This window comes from Kogia breviceps, chromosome 1, assembly GCF_026419965.1.
Source record: "Kogia breviceps isolate mKogBre1 chromosome 1, mKogBre1 haplotype 1, whole genome shotgun sequence".
NCBI classification, from domain to species: Eukaryota; Metazoa; Chordata; class Mammalia; order Artiodactyla; family Physeteridae; genus Kogia; species Kogia breviceps.
Window position 1 is genome coordinate 24,691,920 of NC_081310.1, and position 12,305 is coordinate 24,704,224.

The 12,305-nt window shown below is 42.2% G+C and overlaps 1 protein-coding gene across 1 annotated transcript in view; it reads left to right on the plus strand.

The window, feature by feature from the left end:
- RGSL1 (regulator of G protein signaling like 1) overlaps window positions 1-11,949 on the plus strand; it is a 99,425-nt gene extending 87,476 nt beyond the window's left edge. The window contains 6 exon segments of the mRNA XM_067024403.1: window positions 2,181-2,373; window positions 6,828-6,831; window positions 8,815-8,952; window positions 9,179-9,322; window positions 11,837-11,870; window positions 11,872-11,949. Coding sequence (XP_066880504.1) covers window positions 2,181-2,373; window positions 6,828-6,831; window positions 8,815-8,952; window positions 9,179-9,322; window positions 11,837-11,870; window positions 11,872-11,949 — 591 coding nt within the window.
- Window positions 11,950-12,305: the final 356 nt, after the last annotated feature.

Below are 12,305 nucleotides of genomic sequence, written 5' to 3' on the forward strand. Positions count from 1 at the left end.
AAAATGTCAGGGGTTTTTTTTACTGCTGAAAACTAGTTTGGAGGACATGGATTGGCTGCGAAACCAAGTGGGCTTGATAATCCTCTCTGCACCCTTACTTACTTCCATGTCCAGTCACTGACATAGAGGAACAATTAGGCCACCACTTACCTGGGTGAACCCCTTACTATATGACAAAGGGCAGGCCTGAACATAGGTGTCTGCAGTCAAGCAGCTCCCAGAGAGAATGCAAAAGGCTAGAGAGCAAAGCATGCCCATTTCCTTCTTCCAAACTCATCAATTATCTAACTCATTCTTTCTCCCATGGGAGGAGAGAAGAAGAAAAGAAAGAGGAGACAGGAATGTTATTCAGGGAAGCCTCTTCATATGATTTGAGAAAAAAATACATGCTCCTCTTAACTAATCACTTGCTCAATGTGTTGTAGAATTGGTCATCAGAAAGATTTGAGCCCAGCTCTATCTGACTCTAAAGATAATGCTAAAGTGTCTTTAAAATAATGCTTGTGCCACTCACAGATATAGAGAACAAACTAATGGTTACCAGTGAGAAGAGGGAATCGGGGAGGGGCATTATAGGGGTAGCAGGGGGAAAGTGTTATTATGGGATTATATGAAATCATGTGTGTGAGACTTTTGAAAATTGTAAAGCATTATAGACTTTAAAGAATCTTTCATTCAATTAAAAAAAATGTGTGAGAAAAAATTTGTTTAAACCCAGCAGATCCCCAAATGGTATTTTTATTATAATCACATTATAAAGTTATATACACACTAGGTGAAATAAAAATAATTATATTAGAATAGTGAAAAAAATAACACCTATGCCCACTGATGCAATACCCCAGCTACGAAAATGTGCTGCTCCCTCCTTTCTCTTTTTTATTTCCTCGGTATATGGATCAGCTCTATGTCAGGGTACCGTGAATGATCATGTGGGAGAGTAAAAACAATACTGCACCCAGCACAGGATGCTTTGTTTTAATTGCATTTCTTCCAGTTGCTCTTAGTTAAGAAAGTATAAAAAGGATTTAACAGGTACTTGTGCACTTTGTGCACACAGTGATTTACACATATTATCACTAACCTTCACCACAACCCCGAAAGCTCTTGTTTCTATCTTCCACATGGAGACATTGAGACATAGGTTAAGAAAGTTGATCCAAATGACCCAGTTAAGGTGAAGCTAGGCTCCAGACTCAAAGCTTCTGATACTAAATTCAGTGGGTTTTGTGCTTTACCACTGGCTCTCTAAAGCCAAGCTTACATTGAGTTTCCCTCTCTATAGAATGAGACAATTGAAGATCTAGTTGATCAACTAGGTCTTTCTGGCTCTAAGTTTCAGTTTATCAAAGGGTAAATAAACTGGAGAGGGCTTCCCTGGTGGCTCAGTGGTTGAGAGCCCGCCTGCCAGTGCAGGGGACACGGGTTCGTGCCCCAGTCCGGGAAGATCCCACATGCCGCGGAGCGGCTGGACCCGTGAGCCTTGGCCACTGGGCCTGCGTGTCTGGAGCCTGTGCTCCGCAAAGGGAGAGGCCACAGCAGTGAGAGGCCCGCGTACTGCAAAAAAAAAAAAAAAAAAAAAAAATTAATTAAAAAAATAAATAAACTGGAGAATGGTCACTGGGTATCTATTAAGAAACAGATGAAGAAACATAACATGCATTTTTGTGTGTCCCTGTGTGTGTGGCGGGGTGTGTGTGTGTATGAGTGTGTGCATGTAATTATATTTTTCTTTTATAATGCTTAGAAATGGTTTACTCATTTCCTTATTTCTTCAACATTTCAAAATCTGCCTGAGCCATTATTCCCTTCCTGTGAGTCATGCTTATCTCTGCCCTCTGTTTCTTTCTGTTCTTAGCTCTCACACTCTCTCTCCCAATCATGGCATCTCAAATCTTCACTGTAGAAAGACTATGGTAGAAAGAGCATTGTCAGTGGCCCAATCCATGCCTGGGTGAAGCCAGAATCTTCCACTTACCAACCCTTTATTCTGGGGAAGATTATACAAGTTCTTTGACCTGAGTTTCCTTACCTTTAAATTGGAGCTAAAACTTATTCTTTTTAAAAGAGATGTTGTGAGGAGTAAATGTAAGGAATGTCAAGTTCCTGGCACATAGTAGACTCTCAGTGAAGAGCAGGCTATGCTAATGAATATGTCATACTCCTTTCTCTTTCCCCAGAAGAGAGGCAGGTTGAAGATAATCAGCTTTATCAAGAGATTTTGTAAGTACTGCAGATTTATGTCTAATTCCCAAAAGCGCCAGGAGTTTGAAGACTATCTTCACCTGCAAGTACACAATAGCAAGGAAAGTAAGTCACTTCGCTATTTACTCCTCTTCCCTGTTGATATTTTAGCTACAGGGGTTAACCCAGGTAAGACGCTGCAGAGCTTACTGCTTTGTGTCATGCTGTTATGGAACCAAACCTGGGCCCTCTCACCTACCTGCAGTACAGCCAGTCTACTGATACTGGGTTGTGGTGAAGGAAAGTGCAGCCTTTATTGCAAGGCATCCAACATAGAGCAAGCAAGGAGAAAGGGCAACTCATGCTCAAAAGACCTGAACTCCCATTGGCTTTCAGGGAAGGATTTTTAAAGGCAAGGTGAGGGAGAGGGTTGCTGGCTTCCTGATCAGCTCATGGACATTCTTCTGATTGGTTGGTGGTGAGGTGATTGGAGTCAACATCATCAACCTTCTGGTTCCAACTGGTCTGGGGTCTACATGCTGGTGGTCAGCATGCAGTTAACTTCTTTCACCTGATGGAGGTTTTAGTGTCTGTAAAACAACTCAGGGATATGGCCCAGAATATTATCTATAGCCCTATAAGAAGAACAAAAAGTCCTTGACTTTGTTTTATGGATAAACTACTTTTATTTTGTCTTGCTCGATTCTTTTCCTTTGTTTTTGCATTTTGTCACTTCTCTGATTAAATTTGTTCTTTGGAACCCAGGGAAGGCCTAGGAGGCTAAAGCTTTTCTACAAACAAGAGGAAGGGAACATGGGGTGGAGGGGGGTGTCTGTCCTTAGGAAGGCCTCAAAGGGTTCTGTTTGGTTTCAATGCTTGTGTTAGCCTGGGGTCTAGCAAGAACTCCAGGTCCTGGGTGCAAAGCCAAGTCCAGCAGTCCCACCTAGAAAGGATGTGAGCCCAGTGCATTCTGTTCAAGGAGCCAGAAAATGTAGGTAATGATCAGTCTCAAGCACTTTGAGATCTCACATTTTACAAAACTACTTCTTTATGTTGTTTTTCCATAGTATAGATTTATTCAACTACTTCATTCATTCGTTCATTTGTTTGTTCAATATACTTTTTGAGAATACAGTGTGTGGCAGGCACTTTGCCAGGTGCTAGAGATACAGTAATAACTATGCAGCATAAGATCTGCTCTCATGAGATCTACATTTTTGAGGGCAAGACAGAAAATGGAGTCACAGATGTTAGAACCAAATTGCCTATATGTGAATCTGCCAGTTTCTAACTGGAGGATCCTGCATAAGTGACTTTGTGCCTCATCTGTAGAATGGAAATAATAGGGCTTCCCTGGTGGCGCGGTGGTTGAGAATCCGCCTGCCGATGCAGGAGACACGGGTTCGTGCCCTGGTCCAGGAAGATCCCACATGCCGCGGAGCAACTAAGCCTGTGAGCCATGGCCGCTAGGCCTATGCGTCCGGAGCCTGTGCTCCGCAACGGGAGAGGCCACAACAGTGAGAGGCCCGCATACCCCCCCCCCCCAAAAAAAAAAAAGAATGGAAATAATAACTGTGCCTGTCACATAGGGTTGTTGTAAGAATTGTGTTAATACATATAAAGCATCTTAGAACTGTTCTTGGCAATAGTAAGTGCCATAAAAGTGTTAGCCAGTGTCCTTGCTATTTTTATAGAATTGTGATGAGTGATCCCAATGATAATTGCAGAGAGACCCTAATTAGTCAAGGAAGAGGGTAAGGGAAGACTCCTTCCAGAAAATGACATAAAATTGAGTTTTCAGAAATGAGCAAGTTAGGTAGGCAAAATAGGAGGGGAGCAACTTCTAGGTCTGTATAGAATCCTAAAACAAGAAAGAGGATGGTGCAATTTAAGAACTGCAATCAGGCAAGTTGGACTAGAGGTTAATATAATGGAGAAAGTGCCTGAAATAAGCCTGGAGGGATTGATAGTAACAAATCTGATCTCCCTTGATGGCTTTGTGTTGTTCCAACTCTCACTTTAACAAACAAAATTTTTTGTTTGTAAGTTTTATGAATTGCTTCACAACCATTTAGGATTAAAGAAGAGTTCTTTTGTTTCTTTTTTAAATAAAATCAACTCAAACCTTTATGCCTCAGAATGGTGGGAAGTCCAATTTTACCCTCCTTTGACTTTCCACATCCCAAGCTTTGCATGAGAACCAACAACAAAGGTACTACTGCAGCTCAATGGGACATCTACTTGACCAGTGGTCTTCTTTCTATTACTATAATTTAGCCTTTTCCAGGATTGTCATGTCCTTCAATTAATTGACCCATTTATCATTATGAAAGGACCTTCTTTATCCTTGGGGAATATTCTTTTATCTGAAATGTACTTTCAGATGTAGTACATTTATCTGAAACAGCCACTCCAGCTCTCTTTTTGTTAGTGTTAGCATGAATACCTTTTTTCATTCCCTTACTTATAACCTATTTATGCCTTACATTTAAAGTGCTTTTCTGGGGACTTCCCTGGCAGTCCAGTGGTTAAGAATGAATGCTTCCACTGCAGGGGGCACAGGTTCAATCCCTGGTCAGGGAACCAAGATCCTGCATACCGCATGGCGTGGCCAAAAAATAATAGTAACAATTTTAAAAAAAATAAAGTGCTTTTCTTGTAGCCGGCATATAGTTGGATCTTGCTTAAAAAAGAAAAACACCCTGACAAACTTAGCCCAATTGAGAGCCAATTGTTAGGCTCTCAGGAATTTTTGGAGCCAGTTGATAAACTACCGATAGCTTGAAATCAACCATGGTGGGAGTATTTACTACAGAAATCAGTAAATAATACAAATTGGGTTTTCCCTTCCCTACCAGAGCTGGTTTACAAGTATACCACTGCTTCTAGGTTTTGGGGGGTAGAATTAGCAAGCTCTTCTCCTAAAATACCTGACCATCATATCAACTTCCACTGTTATCCAGACTTTTTTCCCTTCAAATTTAAGTCTAAGAGCATAAGTTAGTAGAGAGGGACCTTATGTCATTCAGTGCTGTAACCCTAGGACCTAACACAGTGGGATATAAGAGGTGGTAGGTATTTGTTGAATTTTGTAGTTACCTTCCCATGCTGTATGTAACACTGCACCAAAAGAAATCCTACTTACACCATAAGGAGCATCATGCCCATGCCAGTTATTCCATTCTGGAGCTGAATTAGACAATTTTCCTAAACCAGGCAATTAACCAAGGTCTACTTGTCAGATCCTGCCCCAAACTGTTCTCAGCCCTGAATCCCTATGAATGGATTTCTTTGGATATATCTTAGTCAAGAAACTTTCTAAAATAAGTGTCTTAGTTTTCTGAGACACAGTCCAAACCTTCTAGAAGCTTCTATGCTTTTCTTTACCCATTTCTGTCACTTTCCTACTCATTGTCTTTAATAAACTTCTTTACTTTTTGTTTTACCTTTTATTTTGTGCTGTTTTCCTAGTTTACTTCTAAATTACTTCCCTGATAAACCTTGAATAAGCATTATCAGAACCACACCCTCCATTTTGAAAGTCACATATGCTGTTTCTGCAGAAATGTTAGGGATTAACCTAACTACTGTGTTGACTTTACTTCTATTTGTCAAGCACCAGGAAAACACCTTTCAGTACTCAGTTGATTTTTTTTTATATACTTATGTTGTCATACTAATCTGAGCAGAAGGCTTTTTAACAGCGTTTCAAATCTAAGTGAAAGGTTGCACCCAGTGGTAGGAAATCACTACTTCAAAAAGCCCAAAGCTGGGTCCACAGTTTCCTTTTTTCATTTTGGTCATGCCCAGGTGGAAGGCTTCAGGCTTAAGAGTGACTTGATCAAACTAGATGTTAATTCCTTTCTCTTTCTCTCTCAGATCTCTCCACATCACCAAACATATCAGGACTCCATCTGAAAATCTCACTGAATGCTGTCCCTGTATCCATGTCCACCATTTTTTCCTTTGGCTCCTAAAAGCTCCTTAGTATTCTGCAGTTCCCAATATTGAAATGCACTTACTTATACCCAGGAAGTGGAGCAATTTTCTTACTATTATTTATTAATATGATAGAAGTCCTCTTATGTCACACCACTGAGCCAATAGTTCTTTAGCTAAAGCAAGGAATTATAATAATAAAAATTGTGTGTGTGTATGTATGCATGACATTAAACAGATATTTTTAAGTTAAAACATATTAATGTACATTCACACACATGTCAAACTTGAAGTAAAGCCAAAACCCTTCCACTAATTGGAGGTCCACATATTTTTCTTGTGTAAACCATACCTAACATGCTATCTACTATTTCTAATTTCTTCTCCCCTTATGGTGGAGGGAGAAACTATAGTTACTGCAAAGCAATTTAATCCTCCTGGATTTTTATACTTGTTTTTTCAATGTTTTAAATTGCCTTGCCACACCTATCTAACTCAGTAGCAATTTTTTAAGAAGGAACTTGCCTTTATTGGGACATCCCAAAGCACTGAAGTTTGTTTTCACAGAAACAACAAATTCCTTTTCTTTTCATGTTCATAGTTTGTCAATTTTCATAAATTACAAATTAGAGTAACAACAGGCAAAAATATTTGGGAAGAGATATGAATAACTCACAGTAAATATTTGCCTCAATTACCTACAGAAAAGTGAGAGAGTTTATGAAAAGGTACCACCAGTGTGTATGCTGAGCATGCCATCCATATCAGGCAATGTGTTCTTCAGACATGCAGGGCAGCTGGTAACTCCGCACACCAGTTAGGAGTGTTTGGTTAAGAGATCTTCTATGGTACCCTAAGGAAGGATTTAGCTCGGTTCCACAAATGTTTAGTGATTGTTTATTATTTCTTAGGCACTGGATTTAGCATTGCAAGTATAAAAAACCAGCTAAGACATGTTCTCTATTCTCCAAGATCCCACAGACCAATGGGGATGGTAGACAAGACACACAAACAAAAGTTAGGAAGTAGGATGACAGTTGTCAAGTCAAGCCTAGGAAGTATATTTAGACAACTGAGTGCTTAGGAATGGTTTCTTGGGAGACAGGTCACCTAAGCTGAACTTTGAAGAATGAATAGAGGTTAGTGAGATTTTTTTTTTAAGTGTGCAAGGGGCAGGCGAGTGAGAAGCAGAAAAAAGTACCAGAGTGAACAGCCCTTTCTGCCACGGCTCCAGTTCCTGTCACCATCATCTCTGCTTTCTCATTTGCCCTCTACAAACTGTTCTCTGCACAGCAGCCAGAGCAGCCTTTTCTCAGTGTAAACCACATTATATCCCTCTCCTGCTTAAAGTGTGCCAGCAGCTTCCCATTACCACTGGGATAAAGTCCAAACCTCCTCTCATTGCCCAAAGGGCTCTACATGAGCAGGCCCTGCCTGCATCTCAGAGCTCACCTCGTGCTACTCGCCACTCGCCCCATGCTCTAGCTATGAGGGTCTCCAGTCCGTCTCACTCATGCCCCATGAGCTGGTGCCTGCCTCAGAGCCTTTGCACTTGCTCCCCTCTCTGTGGGAAGAAGCCCCTGCCCTCAGGTCTTCAGATGACTGTCTTTTTCTTTCTCATTGTTCCAGTATCAGTGCCCACCCCCTTCCCAATCACTCGTCCTCTTTTGTTGTCTTCATAGCACTCTACTGCGTATTGGATTATTCATCTATTCACTTATATGTCTTCTTCCTCTCGTTGATTATGAGCTCCTGGAAAGCAGGACTTTGTTTACTGTGTTCAGTGTTGAATCCCTGCTCTTGGAATGGCACCTGCACAGAGTAAAACCATAATAAATGTCCGCTGATCAAATATATGAATAGACATGCAAAACAGGCTTTTAATGGGAAACGCTTGGTACTCCACTCTTAGGAAGATTTTAAATGGTTAAGATTTTAAATGGCCTGAGAGAAGTACGTTGTGTATTTAAGATAAGGTATAACTGACAGATATTTTGGTTAGTGAAAGAACATGTTGCTAGGAGACAAAGTAGAATGGTGGTTGCTGGGGGCTAGGGGAAGGGAGGAATGGGAGTTAATGTTCAACGCATATGGAGTTTTAGTTTGGGAAGATGAAAAAAGTTCTGGAGATGGATGATGGTGATGACTGCACAATTTATGTGGATGTACTTAATTAAACTGGTAAATTTTATGTTATGCATATTTTACTACAATAAAAAAATTTTAAGAAAAAATTAAGAAAATTAAGAAAAATTAAGAAATTAATTAAAATAAAATGAAGAAAAAATACCACCACTTCAGAAAGTGGTGGTAATTGTGAGAGGGTCAGCACAGAAGGGGAAAGAAAGAGCAAGATAGCCCTTGGCCCTTGAAATAGTCAGAGGCACAACTGATGAAGGGGCCAGGATGTGGGTAAAGAAGGGAGGATGGGATAACTAAAGGAGTTTATGGTGAAGAAATACACTTGAAGAAGCACTTAGCATATCATCTGACATGTGGTAGGTGCTCAGTTAGTATTTGCTGATGGATGAATTATGATTGAATGAACGAAGTCACAACCTGGCCCAGGACTGGCTCTTTTGTTTTTAGGCCAGAAATAGGTCTGAGCTAGCCACCCTATTTAGTCTTTTATTTTCTCCTTGAAAGACAAAATTGATTTAGTCTGATTTCCTCTTTACTACCTCTTTTTAGATTTAATGGTTTGGTGAGTTCAGCTCATGTGCTACAAGTCAACCGGGCATACAATGAGAATGACGTGATCCTAATGAAGTCCAAAATTAACATCATCCTAAAGCTCTACCTGCATTCAGAGGTCCCTTCAAGGCTGAGGTTAGGGGGAAACCCCACTCCTCTCTGGCCTTTTACCAAGAAGCATTTCCCCCACAAGAACCCTGAAAGCTAATTGTAAGGCACCTCCTAAGTCCGGGTCAACCAGATGTCCTTTACCTAGCAGCCCCATGAAAAACTTCTGCCTTCTGGGGGAGGAGGTGGTCTTGAAAGTCCTGGGGGGCCAAAAATGTTTTTCTTCCTTCCCTGGAGCCTCTGCCTGTCACAGGCTCCCACTCTGTGGGTAGGTAAACATCTCTGAGTCCCAGAAGGATGCCATCCTTGCTACCATTGCAGAGGGCCACCTAGATCAGAGCATCTTCCACGGGGCTATCATGGCTCTCTTCCCCGTCATTATGTACTTCTGGAAAAGGTAACTATCTCCCTTCACCTGAGGACCATGAAATCAGGAAAGCACATTTGACTTTCTGGAGACTTTTCTGTCTTCTTCTAGCCCTCTGTTTCAGTTTCCAGTTTCATGGGAACTCAGATGGTGTATTCTTATCCTGCTCACCCACTCTGTCCCTCACACTCTCACACTGAACACTGAATCAGAGAGTAAAAGGCCATGTAAGACTGAAGATCAGGATGCCTAACTCCCACCTCTCCCCTGGGCTTGCTTGGAACAGGTGTTAGGTTTTCTTAGGTGTAGGTTCCTCACCTAAGGATGAGGATAGACCACAGCTACTTGGGAGAAATTCTGTCAAGACTAACACAACTGTACTTGGGCTTAAGGAGCTTCACAAAGGCAGTAATCAGAAAACCTTTGCTCTGTTAGGCTCAGATCCCATGATTATCACTAGGGCCACAGTTGCTAGATATTTCCATTTTCAAAAGGAGTATACAGTCAGATTTGCATATCTCCCAAGATTAAAGTGGCAAATATGGCAATTAACTCAAGACAAAAACATGGTGAGGAAGCTGTGAAGGCCAAAACACAAACATAAAACAAACAAAATTTTAAAAATAAATAAATATAATAAAAATAAAACAGAATGGCTGCACAACAGATGCAACCTGAGGCCTACTGGTTCCAAGGCTACCTGTCAAGGTTTGGGCTGAAAGACTAGCCCAGGTCTTCCCAGCCCGTTATTGATTCCTTTGATCTACTCCAGCTCCAGCTCATACCATATACGTAGTGACTAGCAGTGCCCTGATTGATAGTGACCAGAGGACAGCTGGCTGAAATGTTCCCAGACCAGGCTAATTTGGACATTTAGATAATTATGTGATTCTGGTCTTTAGGGATTCCCCTCTCCTACAAAAGAAAATGTTGCTTTATTAAAATAGAAGTGTAAAGGTTGCTTACCCATAACCAACCTTAAGCTTAAAATAGCTAAGATAATAAATTATTTAATGTAAAATGTTTTTAAAATATAAAATTTTTTAAATGTAAAACTTTAAAAGTTTTAATGTAAAATTTTTCAAAAATATAAAGATCAAGATCATCAGTTTAGACTTTTGTTTTATTTATTTATTTTTGTGGCAGTGCCATGCAGCATGCAGGATCTTAGTTCCCCAACCAGGGATCGAACCCGTGCTCCCTGCAGTGGAAGCACAGTCTTAACCAGTGGACCGCCAGGGAAGTCCCCAGTTTAGCCTTTGAACACCAGTTGTTACCTAGCACTTAATTCTAGACTTGATTCTGGTTCTCTGAAACAGGACTCAATGGAAACTCATCCTGAAATTTTCTGGAGGTTCAGAAGCCCCTGAGAAATACACACTGCTCCTGGTTGGAGTCAGTGCTCAGCTCTCCCTCAGACCTACTGAGGATGTATAGCGGTGCAGGCTTTGAATCCCTAATCCTCATGCAGCTGGTTCTTTACTTCCCTTCCTGTATACTTATAAAAAGTTTCATATTGTGCAAACCCTGCACATGCATATCATCTCAGATGAACCTCTCAGCAACACTGTGAGCTGGGTGGGGCCAAGTATTATTATCCCTATTTTATAGATGAGGAAACCACGGTTCAGAGTGATTAAGGGACTTGCCTAGGATCACTTGGTAAGTGGTAAAACCAGGATTAGAAACGAGGTCTCTTGGTCTCTTAAGCACCCTAAGGAATGCATTTGTGGCACATTGCATGGCTCATCATGAGAGGGAGACCCAGTTCAGTAAGTGGAATGGGAGAAACCAACTAAATGAACAGAGGACCCCTCAGTGAGGAGGAGGGAGGGTGGAACTCAAGACACCCAAGAGCCAAAGCACGATAGAAAATAAATCCAGTCTTAGCCAAGACCGACCTCCAAGAGGTCCCATCCAAGGGCAGGCTGAGGGACAGCAAAGGGTTAGAGGCCAGGGAGGAAAAGATGGGGAGTGTCACAGGGCTTCTAGGGAGTGAGAGTTCCCAGGTTGCAGTGAGTCTACACGAGGAACCAGGGTCTACTCCAGGGAAAGGGCTGTTAGGAATGAGGTGAGGGGATCATGGCCGTCAGTTAAGGGACAGGATGGAAACCAAGGATCTGGTCCCTAGAGGAGGCCAGTCAGACACTCTGGCTGCACCAGGTGGGGTCACACAGTGATCTCATCTCCTAGTCCAAGGCTGAAGCGAGCACCCCAGCAGTTAGCCCCACCCAGGCCTGAGTGCTGCATAGTCTTTACAGACTCCATTCACTGGTGGTTCCAGAAGGAAGTCCCAGCGTACTGCCCGGGCCAGGCCCTCACTGGAGCCAGGCCCACACTGGACCCAGGGCTGGACAAAGAGGAGGCCTCAGATGAAGGACCTCTGATAGGCGGCACTCTGAGGCCAATGGCTCTACTCCTCTCTGTTGGACACCCCCCTCTCTGTGAAGACTGGTCTGACCCCACTCCCCTGTGCTCAGTGAGTGGTCCAGCCCTTTCAGCTAGTGGTTTTCTCCCTGTGACCAGAAGCCATTTTTCTCACAGTTTTTGTTCCTGGAAGGCAATCCACTCTTACTTACTTCCAGTACAGGGGGCAGAAGTTCAAGGACTGTGGCAAGCATTGCCCTCTGATGAATGCGCCATTAAGACCCTCATAAGCCTCAGGGCCCGATTGTACTCTCCTTGGTTATGCATCCGGGACTTTATGGTATAACCGTAAAAAAGGAGATGGCCTTTGGCCAGATCGCTCCAGAGACCTGCTCAGTTACTGGGAGTCCCTGGTTGTTCCCTAAAGCTAGGAAAAGCAACCCTGGAGGGGAAGTTGGTGCCTTTGTGGAATAAGCAATAAACCCGCTGATACAGATATGGTGGCGACTAGCCGAGACAGACGAAAGCCCAGTTCTATAGAAAAATGTCTATGCAAAGTCCCTGCTTCAAAATGTCTATGCAAAGTCCCTGCTTTACAATCTCTATGCAAAGTCCCTGCTTTACAATGTCTATGCAAAGTCCCTGC